Source organism: Aulonocara sp. 'chitande type north' Nkhata Bay, linkage group LG13 (genome assembly GCF_057382095.1).
Source record: "Aulonocara sp. 'chitande type north' Nkhata Bay isolate Kocher_YH1m ecotype deep benthic linkage group LG13, A_spYH_male_GT1.1, whole genome shotgun sequence".
In the NCBI taxonomy this organism is placed as follows: domain Eukaryota; kingdom Metazoa; phylum Chordata; class Actinopteri; order Cichliformes; family Cichlidae; genus Aulonocara; species Aulonocara sp. 'chitande type north' Nkhata Bay.
Genome location: NC_141356.1, coordinates 12,384,703 through 12,408,976, shown reverse-complemented (window position 1 = coordinate 12,408,976; position 24,274 = coordinate 12,384,703). Strand labels below are relative to the sequence as shown.

Genomic DNA, 24,274 nt, shown 5'->3' with positions numbered 1-24,274 from the left:
GGTTAGGATCTTTGCTCCTGTTGACCTGGGTCACATCCTGCTGACTAGCTGTGTGCTGGACTTCCTGCTGCGCCGGTCTGGTGTCCACTTCAGACTCCGGACCCTGGACCTCAGCTGCGGGGCGTTCACAGAGGGCCTGGAGCTCTGAGGCAGCTCTGTCTGGCTCTGCTGGCTCCGGTTCTGGTCTGGTTCCAGCAGGTGGATGTGTGGGAGTCCGGACCTCCTCCCGAGGCTTCTCGGGAAAATCTGGCTTATCTTGGGCCGGTGACATCTGCGTGACCCCGGGGTGACCTGAAAAGGAGAACTTGATCAAACGAGCAGTAGTGACAAGAAAGTCTGCAGAAGTCCTGCCGGGCTCTCACCTTCGACCCCACCGTCCGGCTCTGCCCGTGGGCTTGTCTTCCTCAGCCTGCAGCCCTTCCTGATCTCGGCCAGCAGGTTGTCGACGGTGCATCCTTCGTCCCAATTGGCCATGTCTGTCCTAACTGCAGCACAGACACACGTTCCCCTGTGAGCTTAGCGCACGTGTCACAAACAACAGGTGAAAGCTGTCACTGCATCACCTGACAGCCTCACAGGTACAGCAGCATTTAATCTTTACAAACTTTCTTCTCGTCCTGATGCTCTCACATCATTTCCTTTAAATATTCAGCTGCTGATAAACTGTTGCAGAAAAATGTTGCTGATGTCAGCTATTGATTCTCGACCTGTCCGTCACCGGCCCTTCACATGTCTCACCTGTTCTCCACTTGCACTTGACCTGTCCTTCACCTGCCACACCTGGAGAGACAGGTGAGGGACACCTGTCTCTCCATTTAAGGAGGGAGGATTTAAGGTGAAATAATGGTGTCTGACTTGCTGATCTTTCTGGTGGGGGCTTCTTCTCTCAGTTTCCTCCCTTCCTCCAACCTCTTCCTCCTCTTCTCCTGCTCCCTGTGACCTTCGTTCTCCTGATCGAAGAATAAAAGGAACACACAGTTCAAACTTCAGCAGGCTAACCGGCCCCCCAGAGAGGGCGGAGCTTAACATTTACAGGGAAACAGGACTAATGTGTGGCAGCTACCACACTTTGTCACGGTTCAAGTCAGAGCCGATTGGCTGGCTGAGACATAGTTTAAATGACACATGCAAACGTGCGGCAGGGTATGAGTCCTGCAGACTGAGCCGCACTGCGATTGGCGCTGACCTTGAGGGTTCGAAGGAAGAGGTCTCTGAATGCCTTGATGGTGCTGAAGAGCTCTTCGAGGGAGAAGCTGCTGCTGTCCTCACAGAGGTAGGCGGACAGGTGCTTCCTCTGCTCCTCCACAGATGACAGCAGGAGTTGCAGCTGCTCAACAGCCTGCAGGCTCTCCTGGTAACACCACATAAGAACAACAGGTAAGTTCACCTGGAACAGCAGGTCTGTCCCACTAAAACGGTGTCAGTGAGTGTACAGACTGGATTTATCTGCCCGTAAAGGTGACAGCCTCATCCTGAGTGACTCACCTGTATGGTGGACAGGTACTGCTCCTTCATGTCGTCAGATGAGGAGGAAACGCTCCTCTGAGTTTTTCAGCCGTTTGTTTAGAGTCTTTGTTTCAGACTGAATAGAGTCCAAGCTGAGCCTGCAGGTGGAGTCAGAGGGCAACATTTAACACCGCTGCAGGCGAAACACCTGAGCTACCACGTCACAGACTCCACCCAGCAGTCTGTACGTGACTGAACTCCTATATGTGTTTACCCAGCAGCCTTTGCACAGATCTCCAGGTCATCGGGCAGGTTGAGCAGGTCGGGGTGATTCTCTTCAGCCTCCTAAGGGTCACAAACAGCAGCAACTGAATTATTATGAGAATACTGCAGTATTCCCCAGTATTAGTAGTATTCCCAGCATTACCTGCAGGATGTGGTGCAGCAGCGTGACTCTCGACTTGTTGGCTTTGGTTTCGGTCAGAATTCTGACTTTAATCTCAGAATTCTGACTTTAATCTCAGAATTCTGACCTTTTTTTTTTTCTGAGATTAAAGTCAGAATTCTGAGATTAAAGTCAGAATTCTGACTTTAATCTCAGAATTCTGACTTTTTTTTTTCTGAGATTAAAGTCAGAATTCTGACTTTAATCTCAGAATTCTGACTTTAATCTCAGAATTCTGACTTTAATCTCAGAATTCTGACTTTTTTTTTTCTGAGATTAAAGTCAGAATTCTGACTTTAATCTCAGAATTCTGACTTCTTTTTTTCAGAATTCTGAGATTAAAGTCAGAATTCTGACTTTAATCTCAGAATTCTGACTTTAAAGTCAGAATTCTTTCCTTTTTTTTTTTCCAGTGGCCCTAATCCTCTTCCGTAAAACACAGTGGAAATGGTGTGGAATTAAAAAACGCAAAGGCCACGAAATGGTCCCAGGTTCTACAGAGGGTTAAACACTTTGTTCTCCTGCAGGTCCAGTCCTGTCGCCACAGAAACAAGTCCTGACCCATGTACCTGGAACCATAGAAGAAGAATAAAATAATAAATGATATTTAAAAAAAGACCTTAAATCCCACAACATAAAAACATTTCGACCAATGAAATGCTTTAGAGTGAAGGACAGCAGTGAATCGCCGCTGACGTGGATTTATGCACAGCTGCAGGTGAGCTCACCTCACTGAAGGATGCATTTTTTCTTTTTCTTCAAACGCTTTCTTCCTGTGTGGCCTTCTGGAGATCAAAGAGAGGATACGATTGGTCGGTTTCTAGATATAAAGCTTATTTCATCATCAACACTAAAGGATGTTCTATCATCGTCTTGATGAGACCTTACAGCCTGAGCCTCAGCTCACCATGTCACAGGAAACACTAATGTTCAGGAACAGGAAGTGACCTCATAGACTCAGAGCTACATCACAACAGCCAGACTGACCCGGCTACATCACCATGGTATGGCAATCTCGACTCCACTCAACTGTAATCTGCGGCCGAGTCTCCGTCACTCTGCTGCAAACACTGAACACAACTTGATCTGTGTGGGTGGGCTGTGGGACAGGAAGCATTAAAATTTCCATGTTTCAGAAACAAACAGCAGCACTGAGCGTGCTCAAAGCCTGAAGCAGAGAGCACAGCGCCTCACTCTACCTGCTGGGCTGGTGTCTAAGGTGTTTGATGCGTTCCGGGGAGCAGAATCTTCCGGGTTAGGATCTTTGCTCCTGTTGACCTGGGTCACATCCTGCTGACTAGCTGTGTGCTGGACTTCCTGCTGCGCCGGTCTGGTGTCCACTTCAGACTCCGGACCCTGGACCTCAGCTGCGGGGCGTTCACAGAGGGCCTGGAGCTCTGAGGCAGCTCTGTCTGGCTCTGCTGGCTCCGGTTCTGGTCTGGTTCCAGCAGGTGGATGTGTGGGAGTCCGGACCTCCTCCCGAGGCTTCTCGGGAAAATCTGGCTTATCTTGGGCCGGTGACATCTGCGTGACCCCGGGGTGACCTGAAAAGGAGAACTTGATCAAACGAGCAGTAGTGACAAGAAAGTCTGCAGAAGTCCTGCCGGGCTCTCACCTTCGACCCCACCGTCCGGCTCTGCCCGTGGGCTTGTCTTCCTCAGCCTGCAGCCCTTCCTGATCTCGGCCAGCAGGTTGTCGACGGTGCATCCTTCGTCCCAATTGGCCATGTCTGTCCTAACTGCAGCACAGACACACGTTCCCCTGTGAGCTTAGCGCACGTGTCACAAACAACAGGTGAAAGCTGTCACTGCATCACCTGACAGCCTCACAGGTACAGCAGCATTTAATCTTTACAAACTTTCTTCTCGTCCTGATGCTCTCACATCATTTCCTTTAAATATTCAGCTGCTGATAAACTGTTGCAGAAAAATGTTGCTGATGTCAGCTATTGATTCTCGACCTGTCCGTCACCGGCCCTTCACATGTCTCACCTGTTCTCCACTTGCACTTGACCTGTCCTTCACCTGCCACACCTGGAGAGACAGGTGAGGGACACCTGTCTCTCCATTTAAGGAGGGAGGATTTAAGGTGAAATAATGGTGTCTGACTTGCTGATCTTTCTGGTGGGGGCTTCTTCTCTCAGTTTCCTCCCTTCCTCCAACCTCTTCCTCCTCTTCTCCTGCTCCCTGTGACCTTCGTTCTCCTGATCGAAGAATAAAAGGAACACACAGTTCAAACTTCAGCAGGCTAACCGGCCCCCCAGAGAGGGCGGAGCTTAACATTTACAGGGAAACAGGACTAATGTGTGGCAGCTACCACACTTTGTCACGGTTCAAGTCAGAGCCGATTGGCTGGCTGAGACATAGTTTAAATGACACATGCAAACGTGCGGCAGGGTATGAGTCCTGCAGACTGAGCCGCACTGCGATTGGCGCTGACCTTGAGGGTTCGAAGGAAGAGGTCTCTGAATGCCTTGATGGTGCTGAAGAGCTCTTCGAGGGAGAAGCTGCTGCTGTCCTCACAGAGGTAGGCGGACAGGTGCTTCCTCTGCTCCTCCACAGATGACAGCAGGAGTTGCAGCTGCTCAACAGCCTGCAGGCTCTCCTGGTAACACCACATAAGAACAACAGGTAAGTTCACCTGGAACAGCAGGTCTGTCCCACTAAAACGGTGTCAGTGAGTGTACAGACTGGATTTATCTGCCCGTAAAGGTGACAGCCTCATCCTGAGTGACTCACCTGTATGGTGGACAGGTACTGCTCCTTCATGTCGTCAGATGAGGAGGAAACGCTCCTCTGAGTTTTTCAGCCGTTTGTTTAGAGTCTTTGTTTCAGACTGAATAGAGTCCAAGCTGAGCCTGCAGGTGGAGTCAGAGGGCAACATTTAACACCGCTGCAGGCGAAACACCTGAGCTACCACGTCACAGACTCCACCCAGCAGTCTGTACGTGACTGAACTCCTATATGTGTTTACCCAGCAGCCTTTGCACAGATCTCCAGGTCATCGGGCAGGTTGAGCAGGTCGGGGTGATTCTCTTCAGCCTCCTAAGGGTCACAAACAGCAGCAACTGAATTATTATGAGAATACTGCAGTATTCCCCAGTATTCGTAGTATTCCCAGCATTACCTGCAGGATGTGGTGCAGCAGCGTGACTCTCGACTTGTTGGCTTTGGTTTCGGTCAGAATTCTGACTTTAATCTCAGAATTCTGACTTTTTTTTTTTCTGAGATTAAAGTCAGAATTCTGACTTTAATCTCAGAATTCTGACTTTTTTTTTTCTGAGATTAAAGTCAGAATTCTGACTTTAATCTCAGAATTCTGACTTTAATCTCAGAATTCTGACTTTAATCTCAGAATTCTGACTTTAATCTCAGAATTCTGACTTTAATCTCAGAATTCTGAAAAAAGTCAGGATTCTGAAAAAAGTCAGGATTCTGACTTTAATCTCAGAATTCTGAAAAAAGTCAGAATTCTGACTTTAATCTCAGAATTCTGACTTTAATCTCAGAATTCTGACTTTAATCTCAGAATTCTGACTTTTTTCAGAATTCTGAAAAAAGTCAGAATTCTGACTTTAATCTCAGAATTCTGACTTTAAAGTCAGAATTCTTTCCTTTTTTTTTTCCAGTGGCCCTAATCCTCTTCCGTAAAACACAGTGGAAATGGTGTGGAATTAAAAAACGCAAAGGCCACGAAATGGTCCCAGGTTCTACAGAGGGTTAAACACTTTGTTCTCCTGCAGGTCCAGTCCTGTCGCCACAGAAACAAGTCCTGACCCATGTACCTGGAACCATAGAAGAAGAATAAAATAATAAATGATATTTAAAAAAAGACCTTAAATCCCACAACATAAAAACATTTCGACCAATGAAATGCTTTAGAGTGAAGGACAGCAGTGAATCGCCGCTGACGTGGATTTATGCACAGCTGCAGGTGAGCTCACCTCACTGAAGGATGCATTTTTTCTTTTTCTTCAAACGCTTTCTTCCTGTGTGGCCTTCTGGAGATCAAAGAGAGGATACGATTGGTCGGTTTCTAGATATAAAGCTTATTTCATCATCAACACTAAAGGATGTTCTATCATCGTCTTGATGAGACCTTACAGCCTGAGCCTCAGCTCACCATGTCACAGGAAACACTAATGTTCAGGAACAGGAAGTGACCTCATAGACTCAGAGCTACATCACAACAGCCAGACTGACCCGGCTACATCACCATGGTATGGCAATCTCGACTCCACTCAACTGTAATCTGCGGCCGAGTCTCCGTCACTCTGCTGCAAACACTGAACACAACTTGATCTGTGTGGGTGGGCTGTGGGACAGGAAGCATTAAAATTTCCATGTTTCAGAAACAAACAGCAGCACTGAGCGTGCTCAAAGCCTGAAGCAGAGAGCACAGCGCCTCACTCTACCTGCTGGGCTGGTGTCTAAGGTGTTTGATGCGTTCCGGGGAGCAGAATCTTCCGGGTTAGGATCTTTGCTCCTGTTGACCTGGGTCACATCCTGCTGACTAGCTGTGTGCTGGACTTCCTGCTGCGCCGGTCTGGTGTCCACTTCAGACTCCGGACCCTGGACCTCAGCTGCGGGGCGTTCACAGAGGGCCTGGAGCTCTGAGGCAGCTCTGTCTGGCTCTGCTGGCTCCGGTTCTGGTCTGGTTCCAGCAGGTGGATGTGTGGGAGTCCGGACCTCCTCCCGAGGCTTCTCGGGAAAATCTGGCTTATCTTGGGCCGGTGACATCTGCGTGACCCCGGGGTGACCTGAAAAGGAGAACTTGATCAAACGAGCAGTAGTGACAAGAAAGTCTGCAGAAGTCCTGCCGGGCTCTCACCTTCGACCCCACCGTCCGGCTCTGCCCGTGGGCTTGTCTTCCTCAGCCTGCAGCCCTTCCTGATCTCGGCCAGCAGGTTGTCGACGGTGCATCCTTCGTCCCAATTGGCCATGTCTGTCCTAACTGCAGCACAGACACACGTTCCCCTGTGAGCTTAGCGCACGTGTCACAAACAACAGGTGAAAGCTGTCACTGCATCACCTGACAGCCTCACAGGTACAGCAGCATTTAATCTTTACAAACTTTCTTCTCGTCCTGATGCTCTCACATCATTTCCTTTAAATATTCAGCTGCTGATAAACTGTTGCAGAAAAATGTTGCTGATGTCAGCTATTGATTCTCGACCTGTCCGTCACCGGCCCTTCACATGTCTCACCTGTTCTCCACTTGCACTTGACCTGTCCTTCACCTGCCACACCTGGAGAGACAGGTGAGGGACACCTGTCTCTCCATTTAAGGAGGGAGGATTTAAGGTGAAATAATGGTGTCTGACTTGCTGATCTTTCTGGTGGGGGCTTCTTCTCTCAGTTTCCTCCCTTCCTCCAACCTCTTCCTCCTCTTCTCCTGCTCCCTGTGACCTTCGTTCTCCTGATCGAAGAATAAAAGGAACACACAGTTCAAACTTCAGCAGGCTAACCGGCCCCCCAGAGAGGGCGGAGCTTAACATTTACAGGGAAACAGGACTAATGTGTGGCAGCTACCACACTTTGTCACGGTTCAAGTCAGAGCCGATTGGCTGGCTGAGACATAGTTTAAATGACACATGCAAACGTGCGGCAGGGTATGAGTCCTGCAGACTGAGCCGCACTGCGATTGGCGCTGACCTTGAGGGTTCGAAGGAAGAGGTCTCTGAATGCCTTGATGGTGCTGAAGAGCTCTTCGAGGGAGAAGCTGCTGCTGTCCTCACAGAGGTAGGCGGACAGGTGCTTCCTCTGCTCCTCCACAGATGACAGCAGGAGTTGCAGCTGCTCAACAGCCTGCAGGCTCTCCTGGTAACACCACATAAGAACAACAGGTAAGTTCACCTGGAACAGTAGGTCTGTCCCACTAAAACGGTGTCAGTGAGTGTACAGACTGGATTTATCTGCCCGTAAAGGTGACAGCCTCATCCTGAGTGACTCACCTGTATGGTGGGACAGGTACTGCTCCTTCATGTCGTCAGATGAGGAGGAAACGCTCCTCTGAGTTTTTCAGCCGTTTGTTTAGAGTCTTTGTTTCAGACTGAATAGAGTCCAAGCTGAGCCTGCAGGTGGAGTCAGAGGGCAACATTTAACACCGCTGCAGGCGAAACACCTGAGCTACCACGTCACAGACTCCACCCAGCAGTCTGTACGTGACTGAACTCCTATATGTGTTTACCCAGCAGCCTTTGCACAGATCTCCAGGTCATCGGGCAGGTTGAGCAGGTCGGGGTGATTCTCTTCAGCCTCCTAAGGGTCACAAACAGCAGCAACTGAATTATTATGAGAATACTGCAGTATTCCCCAGTATTCGTAGTATTCCCAGCATTACCTGCAGGATGTGGTGCAGCAGCGTGACTCTCGACTTGTTGGCTTTGGTTTCGGTCAGAATTCTGACTTTAATCTCAGAATTCTGACTTTAATCTCAGAATTCTGACTTTTTTTTTTCTGAGATTAAAGTCAGAATTCTGACTTTAATCTCAGAATTCTGACTTTTTTTTTTCTGAGATTAAAGTCAGAATTCTGACTTTAATCTCAGAATTCTGACTTTAATCTCAGAATTCTGACTTTAATCTCAGAATTCTGACTTTAATCTCAGAATTCTGAAAAAAGTCAGAATTCTGACTTTAATCTCAGAATTCTGACTTCTTTTTTTCAGAATTCTGAGATTAAAGTCAGAATTCTGACTTTAAAGTCAGAATTCTTTCCTTTTTTTTTTCCAGTGGCCCTAATCCTCTTCCGTAAAATACAGTGGAAATGGTGTGGAATTAAAAAACGCAAAGGCCACGAAATGGTCCCAGGTTCTACAGAGGGTTAAACACTTTGTTCTCCTGCAGGTCCAGTCCTGTCGCCACAGAAACAAGTCCTGACCCATGTACCTGGAACCATAGAAGAAGAATAAAATAATAAATGATATTTAAAAAAAGACCTTAAATCCCACAACATAAAAACATTTCGACCAATGAAATGCTTTAGAGTGAAGGACAGCAGTGAATCGCCGCTGACGTGGATTTATGCACAGCTGCAGGTGAGCTCACCTCACTGAAGGATGCATTTTTTCTTTTTCTTCAAACGCTTTCTTCCTGTGTGGCCTTCTGGAGATCAAAGAGAGGATACGATTGGTCGGTTTCTAGATATAAAGCTTATTTCATCATCAACACTAAAGGATGTTCTATCATCGTCTTGATGAGACCTTACAGCCTGAGCCTCAGCTCACCATGTCACAGGAAACACTAATGTTCAGGAACAGGAAGTGACCTCATAGACTCAGAGCTACATCACAACAGCCAGACTGACCCGGCTACATCACCATGGTATGGCAATCTCGACTCCACTCAACTGTAATCTGCGGCCGAGTCTCCGTCACTCTGCTGCAAACACTGAACACAACTTGATCTGTGTGGGTGGGCTGTGGGACAGGAAGCATTAAAATTTCCATGTTTCAGAAACAAACAGCAGCACTGAGCGTGCTCAAAGCCTGAAGCAGAGAGCACAGCGCCTCACTCTACCTGCTGGGCTGGTGTCTAAGGTGTTTGATGCGTTCCGGGGAGCAGAATCTTCCGGGTTAGGATCTTTGCTCCTGTTGACCTGGGTCACATCCTGCTGACTAGCTGTGTGCTGGACTTCCTGCTGCGCCGGTCTGGTGTCCACTTCAGACTCCGGACCCTGGACCTCAGCTGCGGGGCGTTCACAGAGGGCCTGGAGCTCTGAGGCAGCTCTGTCTGGCTCTGCTGGCTCCGGTTCTGGTCTGGTTCCAGCAGGTGGATGTGTGGGAGTCCGGACCTCCTCCCGAGGCTTCTCGGGAAAATCTGGCTTATCTTGGGCCGGTGACATCTGCGTGACCCCGGGGTGACCTGAAAAGGAGAACTTGATCAAACGAGCAGTAGTGACAAGAAAGTCTGCAGAAGTCCTGCCGGGCTCTCACCTTCGACCCCACCGTCCGGCTCTGCCCGTGGGCTTGTCTTCCTCAGCCTGCAGCCCTTCCTGATCTCGGCCAGCAGGTTGTCGACGGTGCATCCTTCGTCCCAATTGGCCATGTCTGTCCTAACTGCAGCACAGACACACGTTCCCCTGTGAGCTTAGCGCACGTGTCACAAACAACAGGTGAAAGCTGTCACTGCATCACCTGACAGCCTCACAGGTACAGCAGCATTTAATCTTTACAAACTTTCTTCTCGTCCTGATGCTCTCACATCATTTCCTTTAAATATTCAGCTGCTGATAAACTGTTGCAGAAAAATGTTGCTGATGTCAGCTATTGATTCTCGACCTGTCCGTCACCGGCCCTTCACATGTCTCACCTGTTCTCCACTTGCACTTGACCTGTCCTTCACCTGCCACACCTGGAGAGACAGGTGAGGGACACCTGTCTCTCCATTTAAGGAGGGAGGATTTAAGGTGAAATAATGGTGTCTGACTTACTGATCTTTCTGGTGGGGGCTTCTTCTCTCAGTTTCCTCCCTTCCTCCAACCTCTTCCTCCTCTTCTCCTGCTCCCTGTGACCTTCGTTCTCCTGATCGAAGAATAAAAGGAACACACAGTTCAAACTTCAGCAGGCTAACCGGCCCCCCAGAGAGGGCGGAGCTTAACATTTACAGGGAAACAGGACTAATGTGTGGCAGCTACCACACTTTGTCACGGTTCAAGTCAGAGCCGATTGGCTGGCTGAGACATAGTTTAAATGACACATGCAAACGTGCGGCAGGGTATGAGTCCTGCAGACTGAGCCGCACTGCGATTGGCGCTGACCTTGAGGGTTCGAAGGAAGAGGTCTCTGAATGCCTTGATGGTGCTGAAGAGCTCTTCGAGGGAGAAGCTGCTGCTGTCCTCACAGAGGTAGGCGGACAGGTGCTTCCTCTGCTCCTCCACAGATGACAGCAGGAGTTGCAGCTGCTCAACAGCCTGCAGGCTCTCCTGGTAACACCACATAAGAACAACAGGTAAGTTCACCTGGAACAGCAGGTCTGTCCCACTAAAACGGTGTCAGTGAGTGTACAGACTGGATTTATCTGCCCGTAAAGGTGACAGCCTCATCCTGAGTGACTCACCTGTATGGTGGACAGGTACTGCTCCTTCATGTCGTCAGATGAGGAGGAAACGCTCCTCTGAGTTTTTCAGCCGTTTGTTTAGAGTCTTTGTTTCAGACTGAATAGAGTCCAAGCTGAGCCTGCAGGTGGAGTCAGAGGGCAACATTTAACACCGCTGCAGGCGAAACACCTGAGCTACCACGTCACAGACTCCACCCAGCAGTCTGTACGTGACTGAACTCCTATATGTGTTTACCCAGCAGCCTTTGCACAGATCTCCAGGTCATCGGGCAGGTTGAGCAGGTCGGGGTGATTCTCTTCAGCCTCCTAAGGGTCACAAACAGCAGCAACTGAATTATTATGAGAATACTGCAGTATTCCCCAGTATTCGTAGTATTCCCAGCATTACCTGCAGGATGTGGTGCAGCAGCGTGACTCTCGACTTGTTGGCTTTGGTTTCGGTCAGTTTGAGCAGAGTGTTGATCTTAAAGCCTTCAGCATTCCCCGTGTGAGTTCCCTGATGGACCATACATCACATGACTAAATCAGACTACCAGCCTTTACATTTTATTTCAGCTAAATAACAGACTGATTTATGATTTGGCAACTAAATGAACTGTCTTGGTAGACAGTCTGTTGGTAGATTTGTGCTGAGCTAATAGTTGGTGCTGAGTCACACCTGCCTGAATGTGCAAACAAATAAAAACAAAAAAAACAAACAAAACACTCCTCGGACGAACTGTTAGTGCAATCAACCTCACAGCTGTGATATTACTGCTTAGATAACTTCATAAAAACTTCATCAGAGGCTCCAGTTAGCTGAGGTGAAGTCCAGCAGTTGCTAGAGGCCCACTCCACAGCAGAGACACGGACATGACTTATTTTTCTTGCACGAAAGGACAAGCATCATGGTGCAGTGGAACCAGCATCCAGGACATAAACAGCTGCATTATACTGCTAACATCTGCACAGACAGCATGTTGATGCTAAACTAGCCAAGAACTTAAGGCCCTTTCGCATAGGATGCGGCACACTGACCGCTAGCTTGTTCTCCACCTGTCTCGCTTAGCGTAAAGGACCCAAACTCTGTGTTGTGCTGGCCGATGCGCTCTGCTTGGAAGTCTTTGACTTTGTGTCCTTCACAAGAGTTTGTGTTGAGTTATGTTCAAATTTTTAATAAAACAAAAATATCGCTCATTCATATAGATGGAAGAGTTTGTTTGTGTGGTTTGAGTCTTCGGGAAGAGAACTGCTTTAGGACCGTCACCGAGCATGCCACACAAAGTAATCAGATTACAAGGAGTAAAAAAAAGATTCTCACATAGTTGAGAAAGTTTCCGACACTCAGGATTAGTTTACAGAAGACTGGCAGCCGAGCGCTCTCCTTCACACCTGCACACAAAACAACACACACAAACAGAAACAAGATCACCACCACAGCAGCCAAACGTGCGTGTGCAGCCAGTGTGTTTGTTGTGTAGCTGCTGTGTGTTTGTCATGTATATACACACTCTGGCAGGCGCGGTCCAGCAGCTCAGCTCTGAGCCTCATAGTCTCCAACACACAGCTGCTCTCCTCACACAGCAACATACACTCAATCCTCAGAGAGTAACTGCAACACACACACACACACACACACACACACAGCAAGTGAGTGGACCTGTGGTGAGCTGTGCTTATTTATCTGTGCTTGATGTGTGCTGCAGCTGGCGCTGTCCTCACACCTGGGCAGATCAATGAGCTGCAGGTAAAACTGATCTGCTGATGCCAACTTGTCCTGCTCTGCCAGATGAGACTTCAGGTTCCCTACCTGAGGAGGGAAAGATGAGATACAGGTCAAGTACAGGTGAAGGACAACTGAAGCACAGGTGAGAGACAGGTGGAGAACAGGTGAAGCGCAGGTGACCTCTGCTCTGACCTCATGTTTCTCTGGGAGGAGTTTGATGAACTGTTTCAGGGCCTCAACATCAAACTTTGATCGGTCTCCTCTTCGGATGAGATCCACAAAGTCCTCGTGGGAACTGCAGGTGAGACAGGTCAGGTGATACAGGGATGGTGATGTCACAGCACAGGTGTTTTTATTGGCTGCAAGACTCAGAAAAAGAACAGTCACCATTTGAAGTGCTTGAGGAAGATGTTGAGGTTAAGGCTCTTCTTGGCGTCGATGAAGGACACCTGTGGACAGAATTGAACATGTGGATGTGAAAAAGGTAAAACGTGTAACGCCACACCTGTAAGGTGAAGACAGAGAAAGCTGCTCTTTGGGCTCCGTCTTTGACTTGGTTCTGGTCTTGGTCTCAGTCGGAGGGAGACTGAAGAGGTGCTCGATACTGCAGTAATCTGGCTCCATGGAGTCCAAAGATGTTGACGTCCACAGAGACTCGTGGCCTGTGGACACAGAGTGACGTCAGCTTGGATGAATCCTGCACCTGACCTGGGCCAACACCAGGCCTCACCTGACACCAGTCTGGATGGAAGTTTCTGCCAGTTCAGCTTCTTCATCCGCAGTGTTGGGCAGGGGGTGTGGCTTGAATTAGGAGCGGAGCTGCTATATAACCTGCCCAGACTTTGAACTGTCTCAGCTCTGATGTCACCTGGAGGAGAGGGGGGGAGTGGAGGTCCAGCACCAGGTAAGGGTGGAGGGGGAGGAGCCATAGCACCAGGTAAGGGTGGGGGTGGAAGGGGTGGAGGGAGAGGAGCCATAGCACCAGGCAAGGGTGTGGGCGGCAGTGGAGGGGGTGGAAGGGGAAGAGTCATAGCACCGGGTAAGGGAGGAGGAAGAGGGGGGGCATAGGAAGTGGGAAGAGCCGGAGGCAGTGCTGCTGCAGTGGGGGCTGTCGGAGCATCTTTGGTGAGTGCCTCTGATTGGCTGGGAGGACTGTCTGGTAGTCTAGTCTGGACCGCCCTGTCGATGGTAAGATTGGCTGAGTAAGTCTTTCGGGGGAGGAGCTTCTCCAGCAGGTGATCTGCAGAGTCTACCTCAGCTGCGATCAAGAAAAACAGAGCCGATGAATTCACCTTCGCCTGATCCTGTGAAATGCCCTCAGCTTTGATCATACTCTGCCTGCTGTCATTTATACAAACTGACAAAACAGGGCCTGCATCTGAACCTTAAGGGACTCTTTACAGGGGTCATCGTTTATATAGAGAGGACACTTCTACAAAGAGGCGGAATCAGAGCTGGACCCAGTGATCTGCTGTTGGATGCACCCTCATACTTACCATCCTGAGCCAGCAGGGTGGCTCGATCCATCAGCAGCTCCAGAGCACACCAGACCTCAGCTCTGTCCGGACCCACCAGCAACAAGGCCTGAAGGATGGACAGCAGCTGCACGGAGGATGGATGGCTGGACACCTGAACGCAGAGAGGGTCAGGACAGGTTATTTTGGCTACGTTCACACTGCAGGTCTTAATGCTCAATTCCAATTTTTTGATCAAATCCGATTTTTTTGTCTGCTCGTTCACACTACAAATAAAATGCGACAGCAAACGCGCTCTAGTGTGAACCCTCGAAGCGGCCGCATGCGCAAAAGAAGACGTCACCCACAACGCGCTCTGTTTAGACCCAGAGCAAATAATATTGTTTGACTGATGGCCCTTAATATAAAGACTTCGGACTTTACGTTTCCCAATTTTGCTTTAAGTTATTTTGTTATTTACATAATAATGTAAATAACCTAATAATGATCCTTATTGCTGTTTTAGAGGAGCACTGCTTCAAAGGATAGTTGCAGATTTCTGTCAAAATCTGCAGATTACACAGTACAAATAAAATGTTCACGTTGTCTTCCCAACAGTTTCACTAACATCTACACTGGATGGCCGGAAGCGTTCGCGATGTCTTCTCTGGCGCTTCTGCGGCGCTGATAATTGGCGTCCGTCTTGTGTCAGTGACGTACAAGACGGATTTAATGCGACGTGACCATCAAACAGCAGTCGCATTCTAAAACATCGGATATGTATTGGATTCAGCACCACATACGAAAGTGACCCAGATCAGATTTGAAAATATCGGATTTGTTCCGTTCACACTGTCACACCATGGTCGGATAGATGGGTCGCATAGGGTCAAAAAAAAAAAAAAAAAAAAAAAATCGGATTTGATGCGCTTTCGACTGCAGTGTGAACATAGCGTCTGTCTCCTTACATTTCTATCATTGAAAAGAGAACTACCAGCAGTGTCACTTTCACAGATGCTGCGCCAATCGCTCTGAAGGTGGCAGTGTTGGGTTCTGTAGTTTAAACCAGTGTTTCCCAATCTTTTGGAGCCACGGTACATATTTCACGTTAGAAAAATAACACAACATACTACCAAACAAAAATGTCACAAAAAGCATATTGATAATTTTTCCCCGCGCACCATGTATAGCAGAATTGGTTCAGTTTGTTTAGATGTATCTGTCGGCAACCAATTTAATTAGAGCAGGTAGTTGTACTCCCCTCTAGTGGAAGATAATGTAATTGTTCTGCCCATTACTCAAGCCGATTGCTTAGACCAGCGGTCTCCAACCTTTTTTGCGCCACGGACCGGTTTATGCCCGACAATATTTTCACGGACCGGCCTTTAAGGTGTCGCGGATAAATACAACAAAATAAAACTAGTACCGGTACCGAAAAAAAGAAGATTTATTCATAACACACGTGAAAAGACCCAGGAAAACCGAGTTAACGATAAAAACGATAACAAAATAACTCTGACAACCGATAAAAACCCTGAAAACTAAACATTTCACGCCTGAGCCTCTACTCTCGCGGCCCGGTACCAAACGACTCACGGACCGGTACCGGTCCGAGGCCCGGGGGTTGGGGACCGCTGGGCTTAGAGTACCAATTGGGTGGAATAAGATAATCTTCCACGGCACACCTTTGTGCCGCGGCACAGTGGTTGGGAAACATTGGTTTAAACGTTCCAGCTTGAGTCGCATCACTCTTTAAACTGTGGTTACCATGGTGTAGAGCATTGTGAAGACCTGCTGGTGGCTGCTCATATCAATCCCTCCGTACAGCCTCTCCATCTCCTCCATGTCCTCCGACAGAGAGTCTTCAAACACGTCACACTGGATGTTCAGGTCCTTGTCCTGCGTCTCCCTGCACACACAGGCAGGAAACTGATTGGAAACACGACTGATTATTGATTAATAACTGATGTAAGCAAAGTGAGAATGAAGCCAGTACCTGAGCCTGGGGAGCAGGTTCAGCAGCTGCAGACCTAAAAATCACAGACATATATATCACTTCTTATTTTGGTCAAGCAGCAGGACACACTCACACCATGACGACCTCTGAGGGTCTGACACTCGAGCCCTCAGCGAGACCTGACTCCAGGAAAGCCTCCGTACAGGGATGTGATGTCACACTGTGACAGATATCAAGCTCCTCCTACACATAACTCTGATAACAGTTTAATTCAACTTTATTTATACATCGCCAAATCACAACAACAGTCACATCAAGGTCTTTCTGTTGTGAGGTAAAGACCCTACAACATGATGAAAGCAGTGATGTCAGCAATGACATCATGATGATGATGTCAGGGGTGATGTCAGATTGGTGATAAACAGTTCGTTTTACCGATGAACTCCTGCCGCACCCGGTGCCTTCTCCTCAGCTCCTCCTCCTGCAGCACGAGGACGTTGACCATACTTAGCAGCGTCACCATGTAGAGGATGTTGTCGGTGGCGTGAAGCTCATTCATGATCACGCTGAAGCGATACTGCTGCTTCTTCAGGCTCTGAATACAGACGCAGGAAGTGACAGGTCAGAGGACGGACACGGTTCGTTTACACCTTCATTAAACACAACTTCCTGCTTCAGTCTGACTGAAGTGTGATGATTAAACACTCCTAATAACTGTGTCTGTGCGTGTGTGTGTACATGTTATGTTTAGACATCTTTGTGAGGACAGAAAATTGGCATGCCACTATACTTGTGGGGACCAACAGCCCTTATGGGGACAAAGTGCCCATCCCCACAAGTTTGAAGACGTGTCTGAGGCTCAAAATGTGGTTTTAGTGTCAGGGTTACAGTTAGGTTATGGTTAGGGTTAGGCATTCATTTTTGATGGTTAGGGTAAGCAGCTAGGGAAAGGGTTATGTCAATGAGATGTCCTCACTAAGATAATAAAACGAGTGTGTGTGTGCACACGTGTGGTATCCCATGATTCCATGCTGTAAGTTCAGAGCCTGTGAGAACAGGCTGGGCGGGGACGATAAGATCTGCAGCGTCTGAGGTTCAGCTGTTTGTTATGGTGTATCTGCAGTTACGCCCTGATGGTACACAGACCACGTCGTCGTTGCTCTCACCTGGCAGCGAGGAGCTGTGGTGGAGCTTTGTGAGCTCTCTGCTGACTTAGGTAATCAGCCAGTGGCTTTCAGTTTGAGCTGTTCTGCTTGTCATGTTAGCCTTGAAACTAAGTGAAACTGACTCGCACTTCCTTTTGCTAACGTCCTGCCGATAAAGCTTTTCAAACCGACCCAAATGGCCTGCTCATGTCTCCCCATCCAGCTCATGCGACATCTGTTGGTTCGTCCATCAAGCAGGTAAACATGCCCCTCTAAACAAATGAAATCAGCCAAGAGAGCCTCTGAAAGTGACCTGGACCTACAGCAACATTTAACTGTTTATATGACTGAGCGCCAACTGTCCTGACTGCCATCGTGAGGCAGAGTTCAGATTACTTAAACTGATCTCATGAAATCACAAATCACCTCAGAGGAGACCGAGAAGGAAGGGAAAAAAGGAAAAAAGGAAGGACAGGAAGGAAATAAGGAGAGAGGAGGAAGTGGACGAGGACATGAGCATACCTTGTAGTTGTCGAGTGCATCGAAGACGAGGTGGTGTCCCCGAGGGTCGAAGACGGCAAGAGCAGCCAGCAGCTGGAACAGCTGCATCTTCACCATGACATTGGACGTGTCGAGAGCTGAGGGCATATAGGAGGAGGTGGAGTTACCGCTTTCATAAGTAATGACTCTGAGTCGTCATCTTCACCTCACAGGTACACCGGCTACCTGCTTAGCTTAGGCTGGAACAGCCACCTGAGTCTACCTGTTGCTCAGGGTAGCGTGTAAATATGATTTTAAGGTGGTTTTAAGGCAGATCTGCTTCATTCTAACTTTCTGGTCCTCCACCCACCTTGAGCCAGCATCCTGATGTAGCCCTCGTTGTCCAGGATGAAATGCAGCCCTGCGGACGAGTTCATGATGGTCCGGACACAGCTGACGCAGGTGAGCTGCAGCAGAGCATCGGCGATGTGGGCGCAGCCGCGGCCCGACAGAGCCTCCAGCGCCTCCAGCAGGAGGTCCAAACCCTGTAGTTCAAGGAACTGCACCATCCATGACTGATTACTCACCTCCAGCCGCCGCTGCAGACCCGAGTAGTTCACCACTGTGGGAACCTGGAGGGGCAGAGTGACCATCGGTCAGAGCTGTGAGACGCCCTCTCCTTCCCCTGCAGGACTCCTGAGGTTCTGCTTCTTTCCTACCTGCAGCAGTCGGATGCAGAGCTCGGGGTCAGCGTTCTCCAGATTGGCCTCCACCTTGCCGTCAGTGACTGTGGCGGGGCCTCTGGTCAACTGGTCCTTTACCGCCCCCCATTTGGTACTGGTTGCCATGATGACAGGCTAAAGGTTTTACCGATGTTTGAGCTGACGAGGGTTAAAACAGATACAGGTAATCAATCACAAACAATCAATGACATCATCATCTTTTTAACGTCCATGACAAGCAGACCTGACACAAGCGATGACATCACGCCCGTGTCAGCCTGCCTCGGGCTCACAGTTTCACATTCATTAACACATCTCTGAGTCACAAACTGAGCTCCTCCAGTGGACGCCTTTATCTGCTCAGGAGGTCAGAGTCCTTTACTGTGATTGGACTCCATTGGGCTTTAGTTGTGTCATAAATTATTATTTGAATTATGTTCCTGACTGACAGCTCGAGTACACTTCTGATGTGGACCAGTTTTAACTTGGTTTTATTCAGCTCCGAATCAAAGCTCCAAATCACAACAACAGTCACCTTGAGATGCTGTACTGTCTTTGTACTCTCAACAACCATATGAGTAAGAAGTTTTGTGACAGTGGCAAGGAAAACCTCAATTTTAACAGGAAGAAACCTCCAGCAGAGCCAGGCTCAGACCAGTTTGGGAGAGGGAAGGAAGACAGGACAAAGGCACTCTGTGGAATGCATGAATAACAAGAAACAGAGAAAAAGAAGAAGAATGCAGTGAATCAGGCTGAAGGATCAGCTGATTAACAGACTGATAATAAAGCACATGATTGGCTCCAGTAACAGAAAAATAAACACGAAGCGCTCACAGCTATCGTGGCTGTGATTTGGAAAGTGAATGAATCAGACTGAAGGCTACGTGAATCCTGCACTCAGTGTGTTGCAGAGTCTTCATCAGTGAAGAAGAGTGACTGCACGTCACAGCGTGGTGGGTGAAATATGTCAGCTATGTGGTATTTCTGGTATTCAGTGCGTGTGCATGTCCTGACAGCTGAGCACGCTCACCACATTAACGCGCCGCTGTGAGAAAACCTGAACTTTAAACTTGAAAGGTGGAGTAGGTCAGTCACATGGTCAAAGGGTGTTTCCAGAGGCCTGGATTCAAATCTCCCCCGGGGCATTTGAATCCCCCCCCCCCATCCAGCCAGCCTTCCTGCGTCAGTAAAGCTTCAGAATATTAAACACAACCATGAAACTTTCAGACTCACTGCAACATGGTCCTAATAAAGTGAGCACTGACTGTGTAAACCAGCAGAAACACAGGCAGGAAATTCACCTGTAAAGGTGTGTGTGGGTGTGTGTGTGAGTGAAGACAGACTGACTGGGGGGAGAAATTCCTTCTCAGCAGATGAGCTCAGGATAAAGACTCTTCCTCTTTTTGGACAGATGCTTCATCGCTTGGTTAAACTGTGGCCTCCTCCTCACGCCCGGCAGCAGAACTTTAACCACGGAAACAAATGCTCCTCATCAGCAGCAGCAGGTTTCAGTCTTCAGAGAAGGACCAGCAAACAAACTCAGCACTAGTTGTTCCAGTATCGGGAAAAACTGAGGGATGATCCTTTAAACCTGAAGCTCAGGTGTTTGTCATCATTTAACAACTTAAACAGACCTTTCACTGTACACATGCGCATATCTGTCAGTGGTACACCCTCACAGAAGAACAAATGCATTGATCTCAGTGCTGATGGATCAATACAGTGATTGGATAAGAGCAGACCCGCATGCTCCGATTCAAAGGTTCAAAAGTTTAAACACAGTTGTGGCTAAAAACCGCTGACAGGTCGAGCTGTGCCTGCCAAACCGGACTCCCTTCAAAATTAATCGAATTTAGTGTCTGAGCTTCAGTTCACTCGGTGCTGTGGTGGGTTCGGCTCAGCAACACCGGCCGGAGGACGGAGCAGCTTCAGCCGCTCCGCTGCTCCCACAGGTACAGGTGTATTTCACCGGGAACAGAAGAAGCTCATCACACAAACTTACCTGGAATCTGTCACTTGTGTCAAGCCGGCCTCCAATTCGAGACTTGCAGTCAAGCCAGCCTCCAGTTTGTTTTACGTTCCCTGTGTATTCAAAGTATTACGGAATGGATGTGGAAACCGGATTTCAAAATAAAAGCCAACTTCGAGTGAATTAACAGGTATGTTAAGAACATAATAACATATAATTTAGGCTTTTTTTTTCCTTTTTCTTTTTTTTCAAACTCTAATGTTAGATCTATATGATAGTGATGGCCCGCTTGAAGCTGACGCTCCGGAGCGTGTGTCGAAAAAAACAACACACTGGTTCAGAAGCACTGTGTCGAGGCTTGCTTCGTTTGGCAAAAGTCACGTGACCAGTGACGTCCGAAGCTTCATTACGCACGTAACTGCTTCGGTACCTGATTCAAACGGATATAAGGAAGTGAATCATCCACGGGATTCGTGGAGTGTGTTGATGGTGACATAGAGCGAAGAGGTGATCATTCCACTGACAGATATGGAGCCAGCGAGGAAGAGAGGACGTTCTGGCGTGTGGGAATATTTTGAGTTGATTTTGCTCAATTCATTTTATCTGCCGAAGTGAAAAACCTGAAATGTCCAAAATCATGTTTTCATAATGTAAATCTCATTACAGCATATGACTTTAGGAACACTTCCATGTGAATTAAAGCTGATGAAGACTACAACAATGTATTTGACACTATACGTACATTACATTGCTACACAGTTTAGAAAATCATTTTGTTTATTGTTTTTAGGTGATAGTCTGCAGGACCCAGGAATACCTGCATATCTACCAGCTTGCAGTGCAGTTCCTGCACTCCACAGCCTCTTCTGTTCCATGCAAGTGGATTTTCTCCAAGGCAGGAGAAACTATTTCTAAGAAAAGAAACAGACTCAGCCAGCGCACAGTAACACTAATCCTCTTTTTAAATGTAAATTACAAAAGGGCTACCTGACATAGATCATGTTTTTACTTTGCAAGTTCTTGATTAGGGGTGGGTTTTGATTATTGCCTTTCTGATTACAATCCATGCTAAATTGGATAAATTTATATTGATTCATTACAATCCTGTGTCGATTTGTAAATTAACGTTATTATGCCTGAAACGCCAGCATCTCAGGTTAAACCTCACAACATGTCGTCAAACACCATACAGCTAAAACAGTACCTGGGAGCAGGTTTACGGATTCTGCATACAAACGTAAACACAGAGCGCGGACCCGACGCGTCAGAGTCAGATTTTGGTGTGTCGTCGGGTCCGCGCTGTGTTTGCCTCTTTTTTTTTTCGCTGGCTTCTGCAGCTGCAGGTTCATAACTCTCTGTTTACATCTCTAATTAAGTCTCACATGTGTCAGCTTTCTTTTAATAGATACGAAATTATGGATATATACTGATAGATGACCAGAATTGTAATATTTCTGACTGAGGCAAAACTTTCAAGATTCCAATCAAATTGAATCGGATCCTGTATCGAATCAAAATGATTCTACAAATCAGTAACGATGCAGCCGTACTCAGCCCCTAAGCATTTTCCCTTTCCAGTTCACAATCAATCCCACCCCTAGGTCAAAAATATGTATAGGACAATTGGCCTAATCTAATATTTTGTATGAACCTGTCCAGCTGTCCAGTGATTAAATGACAAGTAGATGGGGGCAGGACTCCACAGCAGGGGCATACTCCATAATGTGCTGTGCAGTCTCATATGTATATTGTATATGTTGCTCACTTATTGTATTTACCAACATAAAGGAGTTATGAGCAAAGAAAGGCCACACCATAGTGCATGTTTAAATAGGGAAAGTTTATTGATCAAAATGTATTACGCAAATACGCATTACATTTTTTTCAGCCCCCCAATCGAGAAAACAAAACCAATTACATGTTCAAAGCAACGGAACGGTGGCCCAATATCAGAGAGAACTCCACTCTTGAGTGAGCAGTGATGATTGAGTGTGCGTGTTAGTCCCCATAGGGAAATAGTTCCTCTGCATTTAACCCATTCACCCAGTGAATTTTTTATTGAGCAGTCCGTTTTATTTTGCAGATTCAAGCTGCTCTTCAAAATATTCGCCACCAGATGTCACCGGAGAGGACTGTGTTGAAAAGCTTCGAGTAATGAACCATTTTTCAATACAAGCTTCAGTGCTTCGGAAAGCTTCATTTGGCCATCACTACTATATGACACAGCCTTGTACCCTAATTGTGCCCTGTCACTATCAAGGCCATCTTATTTTGCCTTCCAAAATAAAAGCCTTTTCAAATTGTCCATATACGACCTACTCTTTTAACGATTTCAAAATGCTCTTAAATGAAAAATTCATGTTTCAACAGGATAATTCCACTTTAGATCAACAGTATACAGCCCCACAGTGATACCATATCAATATCAAGTCATTCTGATTTTGACTTCCAAAGTAAAAGCCTTTGACAATGTCAAAGTAAAAGCAGGAGTGACTAAAACAAGCTCTCTTCAATTATTTTGGGATGTTATTTACTTATCAATTGTGAAAAAATTGCTCTGAATAAACAGAGAAGCAAAAACGCTCATGAACTGGCGTGGAGAAAGACGTGTCTGTGTGAACAGGGAAAAAGCTGAACGTGGCGCGGCGCTTCCACGTGCAGTGTCTACCGTCACTCACGAGTAAAAAGACTGCAACATTAACATTAGCATTGGAGGCTAAATAGAATTTTCGACACATCTCCTCCTCTATTAAAGCTCGTTTTCAGCAACCGAACACCAAGAAACATCAAGAAAACCTCACTGCGCCGATAGAATACCGTGAATTTTATATAAGTTTGAATAACTTACCGTTTGTGTAAAATACTCCAATGAGTACGGCAGGCATCCACCACGGTGTAACCAGCAGAAGCACATGGAAAATCGGCCCGGCAGAGCAAACTATTAATTGATCCACGGGTTTACCTGGGCAGAAGCCCAGGGGCCTGCCAAGTTAAATAACTCTCTTCAGAGTTCATTTGCTTGGACTTGAATAACACTGTTTAATAACTCCAACACTGAACACTATTTGAATCAGAATGTGTTAAAATGACACTTTGAGAGTGGAAATCAACTCTAACATCTTTAACCCTGAAATTTTAACACTCCAGTTTTTGCTGTGTATATTGTTTGATAGTTGGAGTCAGGCGAGTGTTGTTGTAGACTTTAAGTCGCTGTGCGAGTTAATATTGCTGGAGGAGTTTAAGAACTGTTTTCCTGAGCAGACAGTGATGTACCTGAGCATGCAGAAGGTGGCCACGTTACAAGAGGCAGCTGTCCTGGCTGAGGAGTTTGCCCTAACGCATAAGGCAGTGGAACAAATAGAATAGTGCTATTGTAAATTGTGTGAGAACATGATTGTGACTGTCCTGAGTGAAGTATTGCAAACTGTGGAAAGAGTGATTTTGAATGTTCTGAGTGAAGTATTTTGCAAGTGTCAGAGGCATAAAGTGAGACATGAGTAAGAAAGGGAATAGGAAGTGAAGCAGGGGTAACAGAGAGACAGACTGACAAGGGTGCAGACAGTAAACTGGATAGCAGAGGGTGATACTGCAGGTCACCAGCTGCCCCTAGGGGACACAAAATAAATAAAGTAGAATGAAAAAATATGAAATAATACTAAAAACCCTTTTAGTATTATTACATTTTTTTTGGTGGGCCAGACCCTAAAAGACCCTAAAACAGAAAAAGTCCAGTTTCCTGTTTTTGAAAAAAAAAAGAGAAACCAAACACTCTTTATAGATAAACAATAATAAAGGTATGAATAAAGAATAAGAATAAATAAGTAACAATTAATGAAACTGAATGCATTCTGAGAATTATGAAAGATAATTCTTGAAAAATGCCTTAAACGTTA

At 47.1% G+C, this 24,274-nt stretch overlaps 4 protein-coding genes across 4 annotated transcripts; all 4 read right to left on the bottom strand.

Annotated features, from left to right (window-relative positions):
• Window positions 1–309: 309 nt before the first annotated feature.
• LOC147315764 (inverted formin-2-like) lies at window positions 310–1,924 on the bottom strand. Its single transcript, XM_086258032.1, has 6 exons — window positions 1,874–1,924; window positions 1,721–1,791; window positions 1,486–1,604; window positions 1,187–1,351; window positions 860–950; window positions 310–485 (listed from the first exon to the last, which is right to left on the bottom strand). Exons 3-6 carry the CDS (start codon window positions 1,513–1,515, stop codon window positions 310–312), a joined length of 462 nt encoding a protein of 153 aa, XP_086114158.1. The 5' UTR covers window positions 1,516–1,604; window positions 1,721–1,791; window positions 1,874–1,924.
• A 696-nt stretch (window positions 1,925–2,620) lies between these two features.
• On the bottom strand, window positions 2,621–23,294 carry LOC147315761 (inverted formin-2-like). Its single transcript, XM_086258031.1, has 25 exons — window positions 23,230–23,294; window positions 18,410–18,571; window positions 18,061–18,322; window positions 17,733–17,848; window positions 16,501–16,660; window positions 16,105–16,138; window positions 15,876–16,017; window positions 14,151–14,283; window positions 13,385–13,912; window positions 13,190–13,316; window positions 13,042–13,107; window positions 12,847–12,949; window positions 12,653–12,738; window positions 12,440–12,540; window positions 12,250–12,320; window positions 11,338–11,445; window positions 11,185–11,255; window positions 11,003–11,068; window positions 4,630–4,684; window positions 4,331–4,495; window positions 4,004–4,094; window positions 3,507–3,629; window positions 3,091–3,435; window positions 2,922–2,990; window positions 2,621–2,676 (listed from the first exon to the last, which is right to left on the bottom strand). The coding sequence occupies exons 2-25, from the start codon at window positions 18,536–18,538 to the stop codon at window positions 2,621–2,623; spliced, it is 3,207 nt and encodes a 1,068-aa protein (XP_086114157.1). The 5' UTR covers window positions 18,539–18,571; window positions 23,230–23,294.
• Window positions 6,669–7,875, bottom strand: LOC147315763 (inverted formin-2-like). Its single transcript, XM_086258162.1, has 4 exons — window positions 7,856–7,875; window positions 7,546–7,720; window positions 7,219–7,309; window positions 6,669–6,844 (listed from the first exon to the last, which is right to left on the bottom strand). The coding sequence occupies exons 1-4, from the start codon at window positions 7,873–7,875 to the stop codon at window positions 6,669–6,671; spliced, it is 462 nt and encodes a 153-aa protein (XP_086114288.1).
• Window positions 9,774–10,994, bottom strand: LOC147315762 (inverted formin-2-like). Its single transcript, XM_086258749.1, has 4 exons — window positions 10,950–10,994; window positions 10,651–10,815; window positions 10,324–10,414; window positions 9,774–9,949 (listed from the first exon to the last, which is right to left on the bottom strand). Exons 1-4 carry the CDS (start codon window positions 10,977–10,979, stop codon window positions 9,774–9,776), a joined length of 462 nt encoding a protein of 153 aa, XP_086114875.1. The 5' UTR covers window positions 10,980–10,994.
• Window positions 23,295–24,274: the final 980 nt, after the last annotated feature.

Bases quoted from the DNA above. Each gene is read 5' to 3' on its own strand.
- LOC147315764 (XM_086258032.1), bottom strand. From the start codon at position 1,515: ATGAAGGAGCAGTACCTGTCCACCATACAG. The intron at 1,352-1,485 runs GTGAGTCACTCA...TGGTGTTACCAG, and splicing joins AGTACCTGTCCACCATACAG to GAGAGCCTGCAGGCTGTTGA. The intron at 486-859 runs GCAAGTCAGACA...TCTGTGCTGCAG, and splicing joins AGCCCCCACCAGAAAGATCA to TTAGGACAGACATGGCCAAT.
- LOC147315763 (XM_086258162.1), bottom strand. From the start codon at position 7,875: ATGAAGGAGCAGTACCTGTC. The intron at 7,310-7,545 runs GTCAGCGCCAAT...TTCTTCGATCAG, and splicing joins TCTTCCTTCGAACCCTCAAG to GAGAACGAAGGTCACAGGGA. The intron at 6,845-7,218 runs GCAAGTCAGACA...TCTGTGCTGCAG, and splicing joins AGCCCCCACCAGAAAGATCA to TTAGGACAGACATGGCCAAT.
- LOC147315762 (XM_086258749.1), bottom strand. From the start codon at position 10,979: ATGAAGGAGCAGTACCTGTCCACCATACAG. The intron at 10,816-10,949 runs GTGAGTCACTCA...TGGTGTTACCAG, and splicing joins AGTACCTGTCCACCATACAG to GAGAGCCTGCAGGCTGTTGA. The intron at 10,415-10,650 runs GTCAGCGCCAAT...TTCTTCGATCAG, and splicing joins TCTTCCTTCGAACCCTCAAG to GAGAACGAAGGTCACAGGGA.
- LOC147315761 (XM_086258031.1), bottom strand. From the start codon at position 18,538: ATGGCAACCAGTACCAAATGGGGGGCGGTAAAGGACCAGTTGACCAGA. The intron at 11,446-12,249 runs GTGAGAATCTTT...ATGGTCCATCAG, and splicing joins TCGGAAACTTTCTCAACTAT to GGAACTCACACGGGGAATGC. The intron at 11,256-11,337 runs GTAATGCTGGGA...TGTGACCCTTAG, and splicing joins TGCTGCACCACATCCTGCAG to GAGGCTGAAGAGAATCACCC.